Source organism: Pholcus phalangioides, unplaced genomic scaffold, assembly GCF_987345545.1.
Source record: "Pholcus phalangioides strain wild (caught in Gottingen) unplaced genomic scaffold, Ppha-v1.0 ptg000008l_1, whole genome shotgun sequence".
NCBI classification, from domain to species: domain Eukaryota; kingdom Metazoa; phylum Arthropoda; class Arachnida; order Araneae; family Pholcidae; genus Pholcus; species Pholcus phalangioides.
In genome coordinates, this window is record NW_028301601.1 from 39,756,636 (window position 1) to 39,781,818 (window position 25,183).

The following is a 25,183-nucleotide window of genomic DNA, read 5'->3' on the forward strand; positions in this document are numbered from 1 at the left end:
GCAAACAGTATACTTTCTAATGATGTTATTGCATTGTCATACTCTATCTCAAAAGAAATACACAAATAAATCTGTGTATTCAATGCTATTTAGGTTATAGGAGTTAGAAAACTCATTAAAAATTACACGTTTTTGTCCACCATTGTCCTTTTTTTACAAGTAAAGAAAATAAACATTTTCATGAATGTTTTCTAACTCAATCCTTTTCAATAACACCTTTTGATTTGAGTGATCTCTTTCACTAATTTCTTTGCTTTTTCACATCCAAGTTTGTTTCTCAGTTTTGACCATACTAGTCAAAAAGTAGAAAAAATACGCTCAATTGATGCAGATGTGGATGTAATTGAATGCAGGTCTTCCAAAAAAATTTACAGAAGTCTGCACTTAAAATATGTTTTTCTGCTTTCAATGCATGATTTTCCACGACTTTTTTGCTTCAACTGACTATCACGTTTTGTGAAAACATTGTTCCTGGATAGAAATCTGTGTCTTGTATTTGAATCATCTGTAGTGCAATAACAAATTCTGTATTTAGTTTTTCGATCCATTGTACAGCAGAAGCTTCTTGTTTCTTAATTAATCTTTTTCCTCTCAAAGCAAGATCAGTCATATTTGCAAGGAAAGGAAATGGAGTTAGTGCTTTTTCAAAGCGATGTGCAACACACTCCTTATACTAAGATAGTTCTTTACTTTCCAATACATCTAGCCATATTTCTACTGTCTGTCCAAGAGTACAGCTATCTCTTTGTAAATTATCTCTAGGGCTTTACAATACTCTAACTTCACTTGCAAGTTGACACATTCTCTTAATCCTATGTTATCTAAAACATCACAATACTTTTTCCAATTTCCTTATGTTCAATGGATATTTCTGTGTATTTTTGGTAATTATGGATGAATGAAGATTCATAAAATGGGCTGAACAGCCAAAAGCATGGACATGTGGATGGTTTTGGACAATTATGTCACAATTTTTTTTCATTTTGTTCTTGTTATCGCAAAAATCAGCAAAAACACTATTATACTCTTGCTTGATAGTATCCATAGCCCTTTCAGCTATTTCTGCACAGAATTCTGCTTTTTTTCTTGTGAGAGCCACATTCTACAGTATCTATTAAGTGGGTGCTCCAGCCAGTGTGGATACACTGCGATGATGGAGTCAGCATTTTCATTTGACCAACCATCCAACATCAGAGTGATAGTTGAATTTTTCAATTTCTCTGCCATTAGCATATCAACAGTTTTATCTGCCTCATCTAATAATGATCCAGCTAATTTCTTCCTATTAGGAGGGATATAACCCGGATGCAAAGCATTTACCATTTCTCTAAATGCACCACTGTCAGCTATGTTAAAAGGTATAGTATTAGCATAAAAAAATTTTGATACTTTTCAAGAACTAACCTCTGGCAGTCACTTGTTTTAACAATAAATTGTCCCATTGGCCTTTGGTTTTTGATATGTTCCAGCATCCACAATAATATTTGAACTTCCGCATGTAGAAACATCATCTTCAAGATGTTGCTCTTTTTTAATGAAGTAGATGTCTCTTCACTGCATGAAGGTTCATTATCATCAGTGTTTGATGAACATGAAAACAAGAATGAACTTCAGATTTCTTTCATTTATTCACATGAGCACGGATTCTTTCCACTTTTGCACTAACTATGGTATTGCAAAACTTACATAAGTCACTTGCCATTTGTTATATTTGTTATCAGTTTTATTCACCATAATCCATTCAATGGACTGTTTTCTTCCAGAACCTTTAGTCCTTGGCATAGCTGACTAAATTTTACCACTGAAACTTACACTTCTCTCAAAGTAAAATTTTAGAACTTGGACAGTTTATACACATAAAGTAACAAAAACACTTGTCTAGTTAAGCAGCTGGTGAAATGCTGTATCCCGAAGGGAAAACATCCATTATCTAGTCCAGTCGGAGTGATCTGTTTCAGAATTTAGTTGCTTACAAATAATTTGTTAGGGTTTTTTTTTTTAAACCATAGTTCTAATAAATTCTTTACTCCTTCTTATTATTTGGGAACAGTGTTTCTCCACTAGGTGTTTGAACTCTGGTTATGCTTTAAGCACACATGAAACCAGCTAAAATTTTTATCAATACTGATTTAATGTTCTGTTCTGATTATTATTAATATACTTATATACATAATGACTGCCATAAATTACCATCTATTATATTTATTTACAGCATATATAACTTTCTTTCCTTATGCTTCAATATCAAAAGTCCTGAAAAACCCCAAAAACCCTGAAAAAACCTGGAAAGGTCCAGTGGGTTGGGTTTTTTCTGAAAAAACCCGGGTTTTTGCCAACCCTGATCCGAACTGTGAGTTGCATGCAAGAAAATTATTTGTGGTGAAACAAATGAATTTGGATAATGAAAATTCTGAGAAATTAGGATGGTGCCTGAATTTTTTTTCTCCAATTTTTTCAAACACCAGAAAATGTATTCAAAAGTGTCCGGAGTGTAATGTGATAGGCCTCCTCGTGGTGCACCCTGAGTAATGCTAAATCTATCTCGCGTCATTGTCATCGCTTATTTGTGCTCATATCCTTCACTTTCAATAGCCCAGATTACATGTTTTTTTCTACACATCTTACAGTACTTGTCTTGCGTCTCGTTTTGTCTTGTTTATGTCCTTGTCTTTTGTGTGCAACCCCTCATTGTGGGCCTCGCTCATTCGGGGAAGGGTCCTCCAAGACGGGGCATTGCTTCTAGCGTATGCTCTATCTGGGATGCTGTCTACCTGCGTGTTTGCCGTGCGTGGAGACCCGTAAGGCTGGAGATGGGGATCCTGATTAGCCTGATGCGATAGCTTTGGCCTCGGATTCAGCCGAAACGGGAGGCCTGGATTAGCCCTGTCTGGGTCAATCGTCTGGTCGCCTCGGTGGCTGAAGGGGTTACATTACTGGGCAGGTAGAGGGGCCGGGCCTCATTGAGGTTTGTTGGTGCTGCTTCACGGCGATCTTGGATCTTGAACTCGTCTGCTCGCCTGCTTCGGTGGAGTATAGCTCCTACCTAACCTAGCGTTGCTACTAACCTTCATCGGTTACGTGTGCGCGTCCCCTTGTAGGGCTCCATGGTGGGCATTGTCGGTAGGGGCCGAACACATTATCTCCAAAATGGGGAAAAATCAAAATGCACCAAAACGTCAAAGAACTGCTATGAGTGAAACTATTGTCACTGATCCTGCTCCTACTGTTTCATTTTTCTTCCTGCATTGTACTGACCCTGATAAACCGCTGGCCAAAGTATCACCATTCTTAATAGACAAAGCTCTCAATGGCGCAATAGGCACATTAAAATCAGTGAAGGCTCTTCGTTCAGGAGACCTTCTAATTGAAACTAACACAACCAAACAATCCGAACTCATTCAAAGGCTCACATCTCTTGCAAACATTCCCATAACAGTCAAAATACATCCCACGTTGAATTATTCACGTGGTGTCATTTCAGACACTAACTTGATTAACATGGATGAAGAACTACTAACAGAAGAGCTGGCGTCTCAAGGCGTAACATCTGCCAAACATATCATGAGCCGCAAAGATGGCAACCCGGCTCCATCACGCAACATAATCCTTACATTCCCATCGCCAACATTGCCGAAAGATATTAAGATCGGTTATTACAGCCTCAAAATCTGCCCATATATACCTAACCCTGTAAGATTCTTCAACTGTCAGAAATTCGGTCACTCAAGAACGCGTGCCGAAGTCAACCCACCTGCGCAAAATGCGGTGAGAAGGACCACATTTTGGACAACTGCGCCTCAACATCATTCAAGTGCGTCAATTTTGGTGGCAATCACTCCGCATTTGACAGAAAGTGTCCGATATGGAATGAAGAAAAAGAGATCCAGAAGATCAAGGTCCTTAATAACATCTCATATATTGAAGCACGTCGTCGCGTAACATCTAACCAAGCCCCAATAGTTGGTAAATCATACGCCAATATGACTACACCATCACCGACTACTAACAATATCACCGAAGTTTCTATTACAACTCAGACCGAACCAATAGCTAACACATCTACTCAAACTTCATCCAATCAACCATGCAATAGTTGTGGCTGCTGTTGCTCCGCTGGATTCCGGAGGGAAGCGGAAAAAGCAATGGCTAACATATTCAATAAATCTGGTACTAAACCCAAGATCAATTCTGGAAATAAATCTAAAAAGAAACAGTTAAAGACCGGATATTCAAGAAAAGCGATACAGAGAGCAATTAAATGTCCCACCATCCAGAATGTATCACTAATTGATGACAAGTCAATTGGTGACATGGATCTTGATAATCCGTCACAAACTGGTGGTACTCGCCGGAAACTAGACCGGAATAAATTCAAAGATGTTGAACCGTCTACTTCTACTTAATTTATGGCCAACATAATTCAATGGAACATTCGTGGTCTTAGATCTCAAGGATTTGATCAATCGCTATCATCCTGTTTGCGTGGCACTTCAGGAAACTTTTACAAAGCCCTCGGAGACATGGAACATCAGGCGACATTCCCTCTTTCATATTGACTACGATGACGGGAGTAGGGCTTGCCGCGGTATTGCTCTGCTGGTTCCACATCTCGTGTCGTCGCACGTTTTAACGCTGCGCACGAACCTGCAAGCCATCGCAGTGGAAATCTCTACAGGCCTAAGAATTACCATATGTTCCATTTATTTGCCACCAAATGACACCATCTTACAGAGAGATCTAGAAGATCTGATTGATCAATTACCACCATTTTTCTTCTTGGAGACTTCAATGCACATAACATGATATGGGGTTCTAACAGCAACACCCCTCGTGGGGAAATGGTAGAACGGCTGTTAGACGACATGGACCTTGCCATCATGAATGATGGCAGTTTCACTCATTTCCATGCCCCAGACAATAGTTTCACTGCAATAGATCTATCCTTATGTTCACCCTCACTCTTGCCAAACTGGTCCTGGTCGGTCGATCCGTACCTCCACGGGAGCAATCATTTTCCTCTAGTGGTTAAGTGCCTTGACCGACGCCATAGCATAACTGAGGGACCACCTCGGTGGAAGCTTGTGGCCGCCCGATGGGCTGACTTCATGGTCAAGGCAGAAATCACGGAGGATATGGTTTCGCAATCCGAAGTCGACCATTGTATCGACCTTGTGACCAGTTGTACGATCTCAGCAGCCAATGAAACAATACCCAAAGTCTCCTCGAAACTTCATAAATTTCCTAAACCTTGGTGGAACCACGAATGTAATCTTACGATTAAAGCACAAAAGAAAGCATGGAGTAGGTTCCGGCGGTATCCTACCCATGACAACAAGTTGGCATTTTTAAAAGCAAAGGCGATATCGAGAAGAACCAGGCGCCAGGCTCAACACGAGCCCTGGCACAAGTTTACCACAGGAATCAATTCATCTACTTCATCTAAAGTCATTTGGGACCGGATCCGAAAAATCAATGGTCATTATCAGTCTCATCCGATCACTATTTTAAACTTGGCACTATCATCAGCGATGGGAGGGATATTGCGGATACCATCGCCGCCCATTTCGCCACTGTCTCCAGTGATGCAAATTATCCCCCATCGTTTCATCCCATTAAATCATCGGCCGAATGTACATCGTACAACTTCCGGCCTTTCACACCGGAGGGGTACAATTCATTGTTCACCCTTCATGAACTGACGACGGCCTTGCAGCGAAGACAACTCCCGTTGTCTGTCACTGGCGCACTCTACGTGGATGATCTGTTGATATCGTATCAATCAGTGAATATGAGGTCAGCCGAGAGACAATTACAAACCGTGCTCAGCAAGATCAGCAAGTGGGCTCATGATAACGGCTTCTCTTTCTCCGCTGACAAAACCGTCGCTGTGCATTTTTGCCGGCGTAATGATCTTCATGATGACCCACAATTATTTTTAAATAATCGTCAAATACCTATTGTACAGAATACAAAATTCCTGGGCATTACATTTGACAAGAAACTTACATTTAAACCTCATATTTCACAGTTGAGAGCTCGTTGCATGAAGACGATGAACCTCTTGAAAGTCATCTCTTCTACATCGTGGGGAGCTGACCGTAAGTCTCTAATACAATCTCTAAATATAAAGATATATTTAAAGATATATAAAGATATATCGATCTACGATATATAAAGCTCTAATACGATCAAAGCTCGACTACGGTTCCATTGTATACGGGTCAGCACCTCGGAGCTATCTGAGTGTGCTCGATCCAATTCATCATCTCGCTCTCTGCATTTGCTCTGGAGCTTTCCGAACTTCTCCCATGGAAAGCCTCTATGTCGAATGCAACGAGCCATCACTGACATCAAGACGCCAGCAACTTTCCTTGAAATATCATATCAAAATGAAGTCTTTGCCAGGTCATCCACTTGATTGTGTCATTTTTAATCCCTCATTTCATAGACTATTTGCTGCTCGCCCTTCATGTGTTCCATCTTACGGTCTTCGTGTGAGGGCACTTGTGGAACAACTACAATTAGACATCAGTCATGTGGCCCCAGTTGCTTGGCAACTGGCACCATGGGAGCAGTCTCTGCCAGATGTCTCTCTTTCATTATCATCATACTCTAGAGCCACCACAGCAGATGTCATATATCGACAGATATTCTTTAGGCACAGGGGTAGGTACAACAGGTACTTCCCCATATATACCGACGGCTCTAAGAGCCCTGGGCATGTCGGTTGTGCCTACATCTGCTGTGAGGAGACATCTTTCAAACTTCACGACACATTCTTTATTTATTCGGCAGAACTGTACGCAATCCTTCAGGCTCTACGTCATGTACGAGGCAAACGCCACCGACGATGCATCATCTATAGCGACTCTCTCAGCGCATTACAAGAACTGTGCTCCTTCACTTTTCATACCCATCCATTTATTCATGCCATTTTTCATGAATTGAATCACCTCATTCATCACGGTACCAGGTCATGTTGGAATACTGGGCAATGATAAAGCAGACAACGCAGCTCGAACAATAACTAACATCGATAATAGCCCGGCAATTATGGCAGACGAATCATGATCGAAAGAGTCAACCACTTTTCACATCAAAATTTTCAGAATAAAATAATGCGGCTTCCACCCACGTTCTCCCATCTAGTCAAAACAAGTTCGGATGGCAGGGGGATGCTTGGACATGCTTCTTTGTATACTTTTGATCGCAATGGGGCTTTCACAAATATTTTTTTCACGGATGAAATGACATTGTTCATTGACACATTCAGCTCTATAACTTCAGCTCTGAGCTAAGCACGTTACGTGTACAAGATTAGGGTAAAACACTTTGAGTGCTTTTCTAGCTTTCACCATGTACGGGGCAGCATTACTTATAAAAGCAAGGACGTTTTCACAGAAGGGATCACTTTTCGGCCATAAAATGCGCAAAGAATCATTTATAAATCTGGCGATTCCAGAATGATCTACTTTTTCAAGAGCCTTGCATGCGAGCAAATGTGGTCGAAAGAGAGATCCATTTTTGAAACCATTTTTCCACATATCAAATGTGCCACATAGCGACCACAAGCATCAGTGGTTTCATCTACACTTATCCAAATATGGTTGTTTTTCAAATCAGTACGAATTTTCTGAAGCACTTTATCATACACAATCTCCAAATAATTTTTCCGAATGTTTGATTTGCCCGGGACATTCTGATTTTACAGTCCTTTTTTAGAAAATTTCTAAAATTTATATTGTTTAGTTTGTAGAAAGGAATGTTGCTTTCTACCAGAGCATTGCATAAATCTATTGAAAATTTGTTTTTCCCTTCACTCTGCAAAGTTGAAATGGTGGTCAACAGTGCCTGCATAGAATGTTCTTCACTCTTTCCTTTCCTAGCAGTATGTCCACTCGTTTTCACGTGCTGGTCAACTTGGAATTTCTTTTCGCCAGCAATATTTTTTTCACATAGCCTGCAATATATTATTTGCCCATCTATCATCAAATCTTTAGGGTTTCCGGAAATCCATTTTCTTAACAAATCGCTTCTGCATCCTTTCGTTTTAAGCATTTCCAAGTGCGGTCACTAACGAGAAAAAAACGGAGAAAATATCTGGAGAAAAGGAAAACGACTTGCTTATGCCAGTAGACTAAAGAAAAATTGAAGTGAATGAATATGCTCACCTCACATATTTTTAAAATCCTGTTAAAAATAAGTGAATGAAGAACCGTGGTTCTTAATTAAGAAATAATGGGAGTGGTGATATAGTCTGCCACCAGAAAAATGTTGCCAGATTTTTTTTTCATTTGTACTGTTAAAATATTTTTAGAATAGCAAATATTCTTTTCCTTTTCCGAGAAACATCAAGAGATACAAAAACAAGAAAGAAATCTGCGTGTTTTATGGTGAGCTGAAATATGTCTCTTCATGAAAGTTTGAACAATTATCCTATTGTTCTATTGCCTTCTGCTGCCTAACATATATTTTCTAATCGTCAGCTTTTTTTTCCAGGTTTGCTAGAGATGCTCGAGTTCCCCAGGAAAAAGAGGGGGCAAAGTGCTTCCAGGTACAGAGCCTGGGCGTATCTTTCTAGGGTACTATAGATATGTATCTCTTCGTGTAGGTATTGGTATCCCCAAAGCAGAATGTGCGGAAATGTGCGACGTACGTCGCAAAACAACCAGTGCTGTTGCAGAACAATCTGGAAGAATTTTAAGAATAGTGTAGAAAAATGCTATTATGGAAATGCGAATTTTTACCGCAGAACATTTTCAGTCAGTTGAGGGCTTGTTGCAGAACATCGCAAAACATTCTGCTTTTGGGATTGGTATATATGAGACATTGGTCCAGTCTGCGTTCCCTTGACAAGTGAAAAAAATAAAAAAATAATTCATTTTTATATTCATCTGTGAAATTTACTTAAATCACCCTCTGTCAAAACAACCGTTTCGGAACGTATGGTCACTATTGACTTTGAACCTTTGACAAATGATGGATTGCTCTTTGGACACCCCCAAAAGCTAAAGAATATAAATAGCTAAAAAATTATAATCTTCTTTCTGCTTCTTTTCTTATCCTCTCTTTGTTGCGGTACGACATATACTCTTTAGTGTTCAGTGTAAGTTGGAAAAAAATATAAATTTGGGAAAAAAGACAACGAACTTGGAAAAATTCAAAGAAATCAGCTGAAATTGAATAAGTATATGAAAATATGCACTTATTTTGAAAATTATGCTGTTTTATGCATATATACTCTTTAACGACAAAAATGCTGAAATATACGATTGCATATGCATTTGCATTTAATCCGGGCTCTAATAATGAACCTTCATGCAGTGAAGAGACATCTACTTCATTGAAAAGAAAGCAGCCTCTTGAAGATGATGTTTCTACATGCGGAAGTTCAAATATTATTGTGGATGCTGGAACATATCAAAAACCAAAGGTCAACAGGACAATATATTGTTAAAACAAGTGACTGCCTGCGATTAGTTCTTGAAAAGTATCTGAATATTTTTATGCTAACAATATACCTTTCAACATAGCCGATAGTGATGTATTTAGAGAAATGGTTAATGCTTTGCATCCGGGTTATATCCCTCCTAATAGGAAGAAATTAGCTGTATCATTATTAGATGAGGCAGTTAAAACTGTCGATATGCAGAGAAATAATTGGACATAATTGTCCAAAACCATCCGTATGTCCTTGCTTTTGGCTGTTCAGCCATTTTATCATAGCCGGTCAATTTGTCGCAGTGCCAATTCGTTGCAATACAAATTTGTCACAGCTCCAATTCGTTGTGATACAAATTTGTTGCGGTGTCAATTCGTTACGGTACAAATTTGTCGCAGCTCCAATTCGTAGCGATACAAATTCGTAGTTGTACAAGTTTGCTGGCGTGTCAATTTGTCGAACCGTTGATTCTTCACTGTACATGTTCCACGCGAGCTTGTATGTAGGTTTTTGTCTTACACGTGAAATAAAAACATGAACAAAAGTGTACATGCAGTTAACTGAAAATAATTATTTTTTGTCAATGTGGAAAAGTCATCAAAATTAAAATTACAATATCAATTACATTTAAAAATTTAACTGCATATAAAAATTTAATTATATTTGAAAATTCAGTTATAAAAATTTGAAATGTTAAATAATTGATTTTTGCTGTGATAAAATCTCAATATCATGTGGAAAAAATTTCGGTTTGTATGATATTCCCCAAATTACAGTGAGCCTATCTTTAACGGTAAATTTCTATCTACCCCATGGGCTCGAGAGTTTCTCCCCCCCCCCCTCTTCGAGAGCCACCTACATTTACCATTACAGTATCTCCATAAGAACCTGTTGGCAAAAACGTGGAATATTGCAAAACCGAAGTGGAAATGATATGTTGGTTTGCATGTGTGTTTAAAAGTTTTTTCCCCCTTAATTCATGTTCCGAAATTAGAAAAAATTTTAATGCAATTGAATGAATTAGCCTAGAATTAATTTTCTTTAATTGAGTTTTTTTGTTGTGTCATAAAATGGAGATACAGATTATGCGCGTATGACTAAAAATAATGTAGTACTTTTTAAATTAACTTCTCTTATGTATCGTTAAAAAAAATAAAAAATTATGGTTGTTTAAAATAGCATCACTTATTATTCTATTAATCATCAGGCGTTTTATTGCGATATTCGCATTGTGTATAATAAATGTTTAAATAAAATGTTTAATAAAATGTTACTTAAAGGCACTGAAAATAATGGTTTAGATATTGCTGAGTGTTTATATGTACGATACAAATTTTTTTTTAAATTAAAACTATCCTGATAAATGTAGGCTGAAATCAGAAACGGATTTATAGCTTTGCCACCTGTGGGCTATTCAAACCTTGCTTCCCTTCTCCCTTTCTAATTCATGTTCTTGATCACCAATTACTCAATTTTGGTTACGCCCTTTCACTTGAACTTGTCATCTTCGGATAAAACCCGCATACCCCCTCCCCACCCAGGAAATATGCCTCTAAATATAATCCTTTATTGTCTGTTAATGTTAATTCACTTGTATTGTAAGAAGAAATTTTTACTAATCGTTGACTGGAGCCATATGAGTGTCATGTACACGAAGTTACATACAATGGGCTAGTTAAAAGTCTGATTTTATTCTTTTTACTCAAGAGTTGTTACTTTAGAGTTGAAAAAAAAATCAAAAATTGATTGATATTTGCAGTGGTGTCAGAGGCCGCTGTGGTGGTCGAGTGGTCATAATGACGGACTCTCATCAAGGGGATCCGGGTTCGAATCCCACCATCACCGCAGTGGTGGTCGGCTGAAGTTGGTTTCCTGTGGTTCCCAACTTCGAGGCGCAAATGCGAGCCGATCTCCCCATTAAAAAGTCTCGCCACCGAGAGCAGCACGCCTACAACGATAAATTATTCAATCATTACACTTCACTCACAGTTGGAGGAACTGGTGGCAGATGGCAGCACGACACATGACAAGCATTACACAGAAACAAACTTCACGTCAGGTTTCACTACACGTACACACACATTCCCGCATGTACCAATTCGTTAGAGGTTCCGCAGAGGAATATGGACGGGGTGCATGCGTGGTTTAGTAGTAGTAGTAGTGGTGTCAGAGACAGGGATGCTGTGGGTGCCCAGGGTACTTTATGGAATGGGTATGAGCACCCAGAGAAATGATTCAGAAATAGGGTGGAACGAAAAAGGATGTTTTTTCACTTTTTTTGGAAATTGATGTTGCCTTAGTATCCAAAAGATGCCTTTCAAGGTTTTAAGAAGTTATACCAAAATCTAGGAAAATATTTTAATATCTTGAGGTTCCTCAGAGACCCTAAAGGTCGAGCAAAGAGACTTTTCTAAGTACACATAATAAAAATCTTTTCAAACATAAACAAAGTTGATGATTTTTAAAAAGCATTCTCACACTTAAAGAAAAACACTTAATTTAAATGTTATTCAGTACACATGAGGCAAAAATGAATATTTATAAAAGCCCAGAGAAATACTCACAAGTTAAGAGTTCCATATATAAGTAATAACTGACAAGCAAATATGCAGCTGTCATGGCATTTGAAAGGAGAATTTTTCAAGCACTCCGAATATACTGATTGATGGAGGGAGATGAAAATAAACCCTTTTTTTTTGGGGGGGGGGGGAACAAAACTATAATCGTGTTCCAAATTAAAAAACAAAAAAAACCCATAGTTTGACGATATAGGTGTCAGGAGAATGCCTCTATTGCTTCCTCTGTTATCACACTGTTATTACATTTCACTTTTTTGCAAAATAGTCCACTTTTTTTTCAAACGATGGAAGAGTACTCCTTGATTTTATTCTGGCTTGAATAGAACATGGAATGTACGGATTTCTGCTTCTGATAATCCTTCATTTCTAATTTTCTTGATTCACAGTTTTTTGTAAATGATATTCTCATCTGAGAATAAGGAGAGCAATAAATTCTCTGGGTGGGCGTAGTTTTTTTCTCCCATCGCCCCCAACACAATCTAATCCATAGGATCCCATGTTATACCTGTAGCTTCTACCGCCCCCCCCTCCCGGAACATTCCATAGGCCCCCAGGGGGCATTAACACCCACGTTGGGAATCACTGATCTAGATACTTCACAAGATGCCTTAGAGGTAACTCATTGAAGTGAAAAAGTCAAATAAGCCATTGCAAAATGGATGGCCTATTTCTTTCTCTATTAATCTGATAACACCATTTTTATGACCAATATTAGTAACAGTCCCGTCACATCCGATCGCCATCAATTCTTTCGTATTAAAATCTTGCTTCAAAAAGTCTAGGATTGATGATTTTATATCCCTTGCTCTACTGCTTCTTGGAGTTGTGTGACCGAGATGAATTGACCCAAGTTCCTGCAATATAAAGTTATGTGTTCTTCAAATATGGTTCTTCTATGGAAAGAATCACCTTCTTTGGCATTAGCTAAGGTTTTTTCTTTTCAACCATCAAAATATATTCCTCGCACATTTTGTTCTAGGAATTTTATGTTGCAAAAGAACTCTTTTGAAAGATTTCTTTCTTCACGCCTTATTTTCATCTGGTCTATCGTCAAATTTTGGCTTCTCTTTCGTCAATAGCCCAACATCTTCCAGCACAGCATTCACAATAATTGCAGCTGATCGATCAGACACACCAGTTCCATCACAAGCAAGAGGAACATTTGGTAATTTAGTTCTCATCTGTGAGGATGATGGTAGAACTTCAGAAGCAAATAAAGAACTTGGTTCGGCACCGATTGATGGGCCAGCTTCAGGTACTGGAAGTAGATGGAAATGCCAACTTCAACGGTAAACTGTGTTTTGGTTCATATAGATCACTTTCCTCAGAATCGTTGGATATACATGAGTTTTCAGTGGTTGATGAACTAGTTTCCGCCGTTTCTTCTTGAGATGACTTCAAATGGGATATCATTTTCATTTTCCTTTGTTCATTGTTTTTCAATTTCTTCGTTGTTAGGATATCTGCTCGACCAATGGTCATCTTGCGTGTACTTTGATCTTGCAAGAAATCTCGCTCTAAATTTGGGACCTTTCTCAACTTGCCACACTTAGTCTTCAAAATCACATTTGCTTGCTGCAATGTCGATGAATTTCCGTGCTTCGCACTGAAATGATTTCAAGTTCAACTTGAAAGTTTGAGAAATTTTTCCTTGCTTTCATATTTTTCTCATGATTCTTGTATTTACAGTAAAAGTCTTTGAAAATGTTCCATATTCGTTGGTAAGAAACCGTAGGAATTGAAGCAGTTTTCCAAATATTTTGGCACGATCTTTGGCACGATAATTTCAAGAATGTCTGCAATAGCTGGATCTTTTTTTGATTGTTGTGCCTTCATATTGCGTTGAGTCAGCAAATAACAAAGCTTAACATCGCCATAGGCGGGTGAGACCCGAGAATCCCACTCTTCAGGATTTCCTAAAATGTCACAACAATAAAAGCTTCTGGTCATCATTTTGACTGCTAAACACCCGCTCAGTTAAGGGGCAAGATTGCAAATGAATATTGAAAACGAGGGGAAAAAACATTGAGGTCACTGAACGAATCACATGTTCAGGGAAATAGGAAAGCCTCCTTCGCGGTGTCATGCTATAGAATTCCACACATGATTAAAACTTTAGGGGCGATGAGGAACCTCAAGAAGTTAGAATTTTGGGGGGGGGGAAATTATGAATGGCATTTCTTCACATAAAGGCATATTTTAAATTCTATTACAATGGCAATTTTGAAAAAAAAAAATTTGTTCAGAAATCAAAATTTGCTACTTCAAGATCAAGACAAGAACCCACAAGTTTCAAAACTTCCGGCATCCTTGGTCAGCCTCCAAAGGTGCCGACATGTAGGAAACATTGGGGGGGGGGGGCTGAAAACCGCCATTCATTTGGTTTATAAGGGACTCGAACCAGTACTCAGGAGGCAAAATGGTGCATTGCATTGTATATTCATGAGTTATTGTAGTTGGGGGGGGGGAAGCTGAAATGGCATCAGCCCCCAGTTTCTGGTGCCTATGGTCATATTCTATAAAAGATATATTCTCTGCATGGATACATTTAATAGTGAATTACGAAAAATCGTGCTGGGGGACCACATTGATCGCAATTTATTATCTCGATGTGCACCTCCAACGCCCCTCGCTGCAAGAAATGGAAATCGCTACGGAAAGATTGAAGCGCGGCGACGGAAACTAAATTTTCAAAATTTATTTGATCCCAATTTGTTATTTGGGTGAGCTCCCCAACGCCCCTCACTGCGAGAAATGGAAATCCCAATAGAAATGTGGCATATATGGTGAAAATTAAATATAAAAAATTTATTGAATTCCAATTTATTATCTTGGTGTACATTCCAATGTCCCTCGATGACTTCAATGAATACTTTCCTTCATTTTTTAAAAATTAAAACAGATGGGAAGGGGGAACATTTCCAATAAATGAGAAAAAAAATTAGTTCAATTTTTTATGCCTAAAGCAACTACCCTATTTATAAGATCACAACAAACATATGAATTTTAAAGAAATTCAAATTTGCCGTGACAAATTGACAATACAGTGACGAAATGAGTCTGCGAAAAATTTGTACCAGGACGAAACGAGTGTGCGACAAATTTGTACCGCGACGAAGTGAGCCTATGACGAATTGTCTCGTGACAAGTTGACCTAGACCCGCATTTTATGAATCTTCATTCATCCATAATTACCAAAAATACATAGAAATTTCCATTGAACATGAAGAAATTGAAAAAATAATGGGAAGAAATATAATTTAAATAGCACTGAATACATTGATTTATTTATGGATCTCTTCTGAGATAGAATATTACAATGCAATAAAATCATTAGAAAGTATACTGTTTTCGAGTAAATGCAGTTATAAGGTGTAGTTTTTGTTTGGTTCTTTCACCTGGGTTTTCTCGGGTTGGGCAAAATCAGAGCAACCCTCGCTTAAGCTGCCCCTGGACATGATTATATATAGCTCTCAAATCGCTAAAGCTACGAACACACAGGCGTGAAGCGGGAGAGGGAAAAAACTGCAGAAAAATTGTACGGGACCGGTCACACAACACGTGTTCCCCGCGCAAAAGTCCAATACTTTCTAAAGCAGAAGGCCTGACCCCGAGATTCGTGACATCATCGAGTTCCGTCCTACGAAACCCATCTGTCCTGTAAGATCGTTTTCCAGCACCACACTAACGCTGATGTGTTTTAAACAGAATTGACCCACGTTGCTATATTTTTTCTCAATGTTATATTAAAAAAAGGCCAAATTATTAAAGACTTGCACTCGAATAGGCAAGTTTATACTTATAATTCATTATTTCCAAGTATCAATTAGGGCCAAAGTTTTGATAAAAACTTAACAATATTTCAAAAAATTACCTTTTGACCTCAAAACTTCCCCAAGAGCATTAATTTTTCAGAACTTCATTTCTGTTGATTTTAACCAAAAAATATCCATTGAATACCAAAAGAAAATTGAGACCAATTCAACTATATAATATCCTTTATTTTTATCACATACAATATATATTTTAAGTCATTTATAAAAAAAATAAATTTGTAAAAGGAACTTTTCATGAAATAAATATAATAAATAACTTGAGACTTATAAGTTCTTGATGAGAATATTCTCCTGTTATTTATAATATAGTTACATATATCCTTGAGAACATTTTCTGGAAGGACTACTTTCATAAATTACTGGTAGAAAATAATTATTCTGAAGTTATTAATAATAATACTTGTGCGAGAATATTCTTCAGTTACCAAAATCTTTCCAGAGAGTATCAAGAATATATGTAATAACATATATTATAATAATCTAGATAAATAACTTGAGAATAATTTTTGATAAGAATATTCTCAAATAGTAGTCCTTTGAGAGAATATTTTCTGTCCCCGTCTCTCTTCCCGTCAAGATGGGAATGTTGAAGTTTGTAGACCACAAATGAAAAATTGAAAGCAAGAAAATTAAACCAACAGAGCTGAATTGCACAACTTTTAAAAGAACTGAGTGATACAGAATTTAAGTGTATGTGCATTGAAGAAAACAACAGTTCTGTATCTTCTTAGAATGAAAGTGGTTGTATAAGAATAGCTTCCTTTATTAATCAACTTTGATTTAATTTCTTTTGTTGTGAACTTATTTTTGAAAATACATCTGATTCTAAAATAATTTTTTAAGGTTTCTAAAATCTTTATATAACCAAACTTTTGAAACCTCTCATCATGGTCTGAGAATATTCTAGAACTAAAAGTTGTGATTGGGGGTGATTATACCAAAAATTGTTTTGTTGTAAATGTTTCGGGCAAAGAAAACTGATTTATATTTCACAATATAAACAAAATTAGTAAAAAAATTTAAATTACTTAAAAGAAAAATGAATATTCTTGATTGTTCTCCAATTTTTACATCCAGGATAATATTCTCACCTCGTATCTCTAGATTCAAGTAGTAAAAATCAAAAATAGTGCTGTTTTGAAAATGTCACCACTTTCCTTTTTGCATAAAATTTATTCACCATAATTTTCCTTTAAAAGTGCATTTTTATTCGAAGGTTCTTTAGAAATACATTAGAAAAAACTCCACAGAAAATTACCCCTTCCCACATACTAAAACTTACCTCTAAGAAATATTGTTAGTACCTGTCTATATTTCCCAAACCTGGCTTTTGAATAAGTATTTGTATATATTTTCCAGTTAAAACATGGAAAACCCAATTCATCAACACAGTATTTTGTAATTTCTAAAGAACCCAAAGTTGTTTATCATAACGCATTGCAAGTCTAGTTCGAAAATGCACCTTCTGTACCAGTTGGTGTACCTGTCGAGAAATTTGTTAATTTATATGGAAAAATAAATTGACATTTTTTTTAACCTAATAGTCTAGCCCAGATATAATGCCACCACCCATCCCAAAGAATTTTGGCATTATAATAGGTAATATGGTTGGAATAGTGTTTCAGAGGGGCTTCATTACATAAATTCACACATTTATAATGAAACACTGTGTCTTATTAGTTATTCTATAAATATTTCAACACTCATTTAATTTTAAGACAAAATTCATGAAATTTTAAAAACTGTACATCATTACTTGAATATTTCTTGATATAAAACTTGAGACACATATTTTACACTTACCATTGAAATTATTTTAGTTCTACATCACATTGTAATCCCAATATAGATGTGTGCATTAATCATTTATATCAAAAATTTCAACAAAAAAAAAATCACCCTGGCAAATAGGGTTGGTTTGACTGATATTTGAGTGACTATTGTATAACATCTTTACCAACTTTGTGATTTGGCTGGTGATGGTGGTGCCTGCTTGGTTTTACTGCAAATTAAGGTTTTTGCAAAAAAATGATATTGTTACCTAGAAAATGAGTTATACAGAGCTTGCTTTGTATTCGCATGTAAATGACCACTGTACCATTATTTTTCTTGAACTGTTTCTCTCATTAGGAAAAGGCTGAAATGTTGTGGTGTCATTTTTTTTTCCAAGACTGAAATTTTTATTAGCAATGACCTTCCAAGATCATTTATCCCGAAATTGTCAACTTTTCTCTTTCATGCACATCAATACACTTGCACAAAACACAAACACATATCTCCCCTTCTTCATAGGCCTATCTGGGCCCGTCTGTAGTCCCACAGTCAGCCCTTATGGAGCTGGGCATAGGGAAAAAATTTGATTCTGGTCTGGTGGTTCTATCCAGTCCTCACTCTTCTTGGACGATCAGCAAATTCACATGATTCTGGTCTGATCCCACGATACTGTCCAAGTCATACACACCTATTGACATGAAATAAAAGCATCATTAGACGTTTGAATTTTTTTCAAAATTTGTGAATGTATTTAGTTGAAATTATAACATTAAAAAAATTTAGAATTTCCATTGCTTTGACCCTAGCAGGTCTTACCAAGTGACCCAGTTTCAGGAGGGGGCATGAAATAAAATATTTCCTTTCACGTAACTATTTGAAGTTCCATCAAAGGCTCCAATGAGAAATATTAGAGTGGGATCAACTAAAAATTTTATAGAAGCCTGGCTCCTGGATGTGAGGAGGTGGCGGCCCATGAAATATATTTTCTGTAATTATTCTAAATTCCCTCCAACTGTTTATTCCTTAAAAACTTCTTACGTTGAAGGATAACATTAAAAAAAAGATTCAAATAGCACAGTGTCAATATTATCAATTGACTTAATAAAGCCCTATCCCTATGTATAGCACTGAGTTTATGAAAATTGGGATTATGAAATTAACTATGTTTGCAATAATAATATTACAGAATATTCATCAATGCATTTTATGTAATAGTAAAAAATGAACTAACCTGCGATTTTATATGCAGCTGTACAGATAGGCCTATACTTAATTCCACGAAGCTCACTGGTGGCCGGATTAGCTGTTGTTTTCTTCAACTATTCTTTTTAAAGGACTTGTGCAACAATATTATTTATTATCTTGCCCATAAATTAATAAAATAAATGTTTAAAATAAAAATTTATCACTAAAAAACTGTGCGCACATGCGTTCTTATAGCTGTCGACATCGCGATCAGGGAAGAAAAACTATAGACGGGGAAAAAACAGGCCGTAGTGTCATGACGTCACAGCATCGAAAAATCGCGGACGAAGGCTTCTTGCTCTAGAAGGTGTTGAAAAGGCGCGTTCTCAAGGTCGCACGCACAAAAACGCAACTGGTTCCATGTTTTTCGTCAGTTTGGTGGACACACGAGAATTTTATCACGCTGCTGTTTTTTTTTTATCCCCTCTATTTTTTCATCTTTTTGCCAAAAATGGAGCATTTGGATAGCGAGTTGATTATTATAACTAGAGCCCGGATCATGACCCTCACAAAGGGGGGCTAGCCTGGGGCCCAGAACAGTTCTCATCATTTTTTGCTTTGTTCACGCTATAAGTTAACTTTTTTTTTTTTCAAGCTGAGCACAACTCAGGTCTATCGCCATGGGCAATTTACTACCTAGTGAGTGGTGCCAGAAGTGTAAATATGTGTACCTAACAGTCTGAGTGCGTATCTACTGTTTTGTATGATTTTTTAGTTTTTTTATTTTTTCTATCTATATCTCAGAAGTGAAGTGTAATGACTGAATATTTTTACTGTTTGTAGGAACTGTTGCTCTCTGTGGCGAGACTTTTTAACGGGGAGATCGGCACGCATTTGTGCCTTGAAGTTGGGAACCACAGAAAACCAACTTCAGCCGACCACCACTGTGGTGATGGTGGGGCTCGAACCCGGGTTCGAGCACTCGACCGCCACAGCGGCGCTATAAACTAACTACAGCAGGGCCCGCAAAAGATTCCAGACTAGGGGTCCAGATTATATGCAAATGCATATTCACTTGCATGTTTTGGCCTTTTTTTAGCATTAATACATAATAAATGCATAAAATAAGAGAATTTTCAGATTTTTTTTTTTTTTCCCCGGAGGTAGGATTCAATGAATTAATAGATATATTTGCAATACAGTATTTTCAAAATATCAACCGTGTTATTGTACTGTGTTTTCCTGTGTATAATCCGCGGTGGCACATAATCTGCATGCGAAATTTGAATTAAGAAAAAAAACCCCACGTATATATATATATATAATCTGCGGCAGCGTATTATCCACAGGATTTAAAAATAATAATAATAAAAACTTACCTTGTGTTTCAATAATCAATCCAATACGCTGATTAATGGTCGCACTGTAATAAAATCACTGTAAACAAGGCTATTGTTTATTTACGCCTTTTTTACAGTTCAATCAAAAACCTTCAAATTTACGCATCAGTAGAGCTCTGATTATAGCACTTAAAAGTGGCGAAATATGCACTTGAAAATGCAAAGATATGCATTAAAGCTCAAAATATGCACTAAAATATCCTGAAAAATGAAAAATTCCGAAATATGTACCAAAAAGGAGAAAATACTGCTTATTGAGAAATCTGCTTATGAGAAATACTTGAAAAAGCTGCTCCAGTAACAAAATACCAATAAAAAAATAATTTTGACGCTATTTCTAAAAAAAATTAAACATTTGACATATCTCTCTAGAAATAGCGTTACAATAAAATGATTGATATTGGGAAAATACTGTATTACAAGCATCTCTATTAATTCGCTAAATCCCACCTCCGGAAAAAAATGTTATGAAAATATTATGAGCAATATACTTGAAGCATTATTCAAAAAAAGTGGTTGAACTTTAAATAAACCTTTAAAAATATGCACTTATTCTAAAAATTCTTTTATTTTATGCATTAAATGCATTAATGCTGAAAAGGCCAAAATATGCTAATATATATGTACATATGCATTTGCATATAATCTGGGCCAGGGTATGAAAAAATCGGTTTTTTAAAATTAACTGATTGCTTATTAATTTCAACAAAATAATTAAATTAATCAAAACAAAATAATTAAATTAATCAAAACAAAATAATTAAATTAATCAAAACAAAATAATTAAATTAATCAAAACAAAATAATTAAATTAATCAAAACAAAATAATTAAATTAATCAAAACAAAATAATTAAATTAATCAAAACAAAATAATTAAATTAATCAAAACAAAATAATTAAATTAATCAAAACAAAATAATAAATTAATTAAATCATAATCATAGGAATCGATATAGGGATATATAGGGCCGGTGAAAGCTCGAATTTCGGACATTGGCTGGGTCAACTGGGCTGGCCCCTTCGCAATGGTCATAAGGCGCTTATGACAGACAACCAATAAGGAGCTGGCACTGTGACATCACAAAACTTGCATTCGCGTCCGAAATATGCTCTCGTGTTGTAACATGACATCCTCCGGGTCATGTTTTTCCTTAATTATAATATCAAGAGAGTACTTACCTTTAGACCCCAGGGGCCGCTTAGCCACCGGACACCACCGAAGGTCTCGCTAGCATACCGGTATGGGCTAGTTCGTCCGTTTAGTCTTTCGGCTGGAGGGTGGGGGGTCTTCCAATCGCTTGACGAGGATGAGACTGCAGGTCGGGCAGCTAATGTCCCACCTAAATTAATCTCTTGGCGATATTATCTTCCTTAGTTCTTAATCTGTTGGTGCCTCCCGGGAGAGATGTCCCTTGGTATGTTTTAAGTTTTATGTTAACTTAAGTATTTCGTTTGCCGGCAGATGGCCACAGACTTCCGTTGGTAAACTTTCCCGATTGTCGTTGGTCGTGTTGGGTGAACCTGGCCAGTTCACCTGACATGTTGCCAAACGGTAATTTAATGGTTATGCTAATATTTCGAAACTATATGTAAATTATGTCGATGTTTTCTTGTTGCGACGTAATAGTTTATAGTTATGACGTAATATTTTTCTTGATGTGACTGAGTATTTCCGCGGTACAAGTGGACCAAAAATACTTGTTTCCTGATTAGTATATATACAGATTCTGGTTATCGAATGTTCGCATCTCATCGCATTGCACCTCACTCGTTAAATAGACGGGTCGACAACGGCTGTTCTCAACATCTGCCTCCTCGCGACCTGATTCCCGATCTCCTGCAGTTCTAGCCCTTCGGCACCCGCTGGGCTGACGTCAGGTGATCATCTCACCTACAGATTTGCATCTCTTGCGTGGCCCGACTCCTCTTGGTTCCGATGCTGTGCTAATTCTAGACAGTGCACCTTGAAATGGGAAACACGGTTCCCAGTCAGCTTCATCCATCTCGGGTCCAGTGAGAATCTGCCTCTGACGGGTCTACGTGACAGCGGTCATCCACTTCAAAATCGGACTTAGTGCCTCATCTCTAGTCGCTTGCCGAAGTTTTGGACTGCCTTCAGATAAGTGCAATACATAAAAAAATCTGTGATATATTTACATTCTTTTTTATTTAATGTTAAATTAAATTTTTAATGTCATTAGTAAATTCTTGAATTAATATTGTAACAATGTTTAGCTTTTTGTTATTGAATAAATGTCTTGATTTGAATTCTGGTATAGATTTATTTCCTTGTGCTGTCAAAAACTTGAGGATAAAAATAGAATCCGGGAGTGCACTAAACACGTTGCAGTGTGACCAGAAGGTAAAAGCTGTTCGAAAACAGGTTTGCGTCCAGCGGGAAAACTGGAATGGAACATTTTGTTGCAAACCATAATGAGAGGGTGAAAATTGCAAAAACCGCATTGACATCACGCTGGAATGACCAAGTACAATAATGACTACAAAAATATTTATTTAATTAATTAATTACAAGAGTTGTTGGAAGTAGCTGCCGCTGACATCATTGCACAGTCTACAATGATGAAAAATTATTCCTGAACGCGCTCGAAGATACCAGGTATGCGTTTGATATCTGCTGCAGCAATAACAATCTAATTTACGTCATCTGTATCAAGTGATCCTACCCCAGCGCATTGTGACACTACTTAAACCAGATATGGTGAGTGAACCCATGAATTCATTCAGCGATCAACTGATATCCAACTTTCATCTCCTCTGGACTCAGAGCATGCGTGCATTTTTCACGATTTTCACTCTCTCAACATGGTTTGATACACCATGTTCCATTGCAATTTCTGTCCCTCTGATGCCAGCAACAACCCTCGGAGTTTGTTTGTCCATTACCAGAACACCCTGCATATATATATGTAATGTCTTAGCAACATATATACAAAACCAAGTTACCCTTAACAACAGAGATATCCAGTGTGAAATTTCAAATTAGTGATATTATAATTGCTGCAATTTATATTTTTACTGAAATTTTTTTTAGCTGCTGGGCAGCCAAATGCGACCACTACGACAACAACTATGCATTATCCACCTCAACCAGCATATCCAGTGCACACTTTTCCTGCAACATATTCAGCTCAGCAGCAGTATCCTCAACAACCTTTCATACAAGAGCATTTCCAGCAACAGTATCCAGGTCATTTGTACCAAAACTCTGGTCATTATCCAGGAAGTGGGTACCAAGCAGGATACTCTACTCCTCCTGGAAATCCTCCTCCATATCCAGTGAGTGATCAACCAGCTTACAACCCTTCTTTTTCAGTTTCACGTTAAGTTTGCCAGATGTAAAACTGTCTTTTTAAAAGATTTTGAGAAATCGTATGTATTCGTGAAGTTTTAAATGTACAGTAGAGAGAATCTCCTGGTTGAAATTTTTGCTATCTAAATTGTTCAAATGTCTGAATGATAACCATGGCTGTATTATTTTAAATGATCATGAAATTTTCTGACTGCATGCACATGTGAAATGGTAATTTTAATGTGGTCTCAATATTCCATTTCAATGGCAGTTTGATTGCATTAAGTAAAATCTGCAGAATGAAGAAAAAACTTTACCTTGTAATCCAATTTTTCTGGAAAAGGTTTTGATTGACAGTAAAACTGAAAATAACTTTATCATTACACTGCTCAACATATAATGTGGTGCCAGGGTTTTTTAAACTGATTTTATGTGAATTTCATGTGCCGAAAACAAATAAGATGTTAGTTTTTGCCCGTCAGCTCATGTTTGCGAGATATAGCAGTATTTATTTTTTTTGTTACATCAAATTAGGCTAATGGTACAGGCATTAAATTAAAAAACTTTTTCCGTAATAAATTGTAAAACAGTGGTTCTCGAATTTTTTTTCATCCACGGCTCCCTTGCCAAATTCATAATTCACCTGCGGGTTCCCAGAATAGCTTTGCAGATATTTTCACTCATAAAAGAGCCACTTCAAAGCATGTATAGGCACACAAATCAATATCTCAAGCTCACCACGGAGACCCAGACAAAGGTGGCAACTCCCCTTAGAAGATCCAATGCACACTTTGAAAAACACTGGTGTAAAACATTTTAATTAATTGAAAAAAAAGCACAGCAACAGTCCTGTGAATAACAGCGTGAATTAGCATGATAATAAATGTTAACAATAGCTTAATTTAAAATTAGAAATAAGAAGAATATACATACAGTGAAACCTTAATATAACAATACTTTGCAGACCAAGAAAAATATCATTGTAGAGGGATTACCATTATATTAAGAGGTAACATTATCACCAAGCACCAACAAATTTATTGCTGTTGTTGATTTCTCTTCTGAATTGCCATTGTTAGTACCATGACAAAATGCATTTATAGCAAAAATTCTAATTTATTAGTTTTAGAACAAAATTCATTTAGTTGTTGAAGGATCAGCGTGGATCACTGCCTCAAAATTGGCTAAAATATTGAACAAAATATTTAAAAAAGTAACCAAATAAACGATGAAATTTTGATTATCAGCAATCGTATGAACATTTTGTACTAAGCCTTGCATTCGAATGGAACTCTTCCAAATTGATTTTAAACTGATTTTAACTGAATTGAACTCTATCCCCCCCCCCCCATTGTGTTAACCAGAGAAGTTTTGAATAACTTAGCAAAGCAAATTTATCAACTATGTGAGAATTGCATTACGTCATTTAAAGGTAACAGTTTCAATGCCTTTCCCTCATGTTGCTTTCTACAACCTATCTCAAAATCAATTTAGCAGGAAAAATTTTAAAACAGAAAAAGTTTTCACATTCAAAAAAGAAAAAAAATTAAATAACACAAAGTTTGATGGAGAGAAGTTTTTCATCCACATACTGGTGGATATTTCATTCGTGTTATGCTATGAATGACAGTATACCTGCAAAATACACTCAAATTT

The 25,183-nt window shown here is 36.8% G+C and overlaps 1 protein-coding gene across 1 annotated transcript in view; it reads left to right on the top strand.

Annotated features, from left to right (window-relative positions):
* The window catches only part of LOC149084293 (uncharacterized), a 97,074-nt gene extending 72,521 nt beyond the window's left edge, over nt 1-24,553 (top strand). The window contains exon 4 of the mRNA XM_089234659.1: nt 23,270-24,553. Coding sequence (XP_089090785.1) covers nt 23,270-23,562 — 293 coding nt within the window. The 3' untranslated portion in view covers nt 23,563-24,553. The remainder of the gene's footprint in view (nt 1-23,269) is intronic.
* The last annotated feature ends 630 nt before the right edge of the window (nt 24,554-25,183 follow it).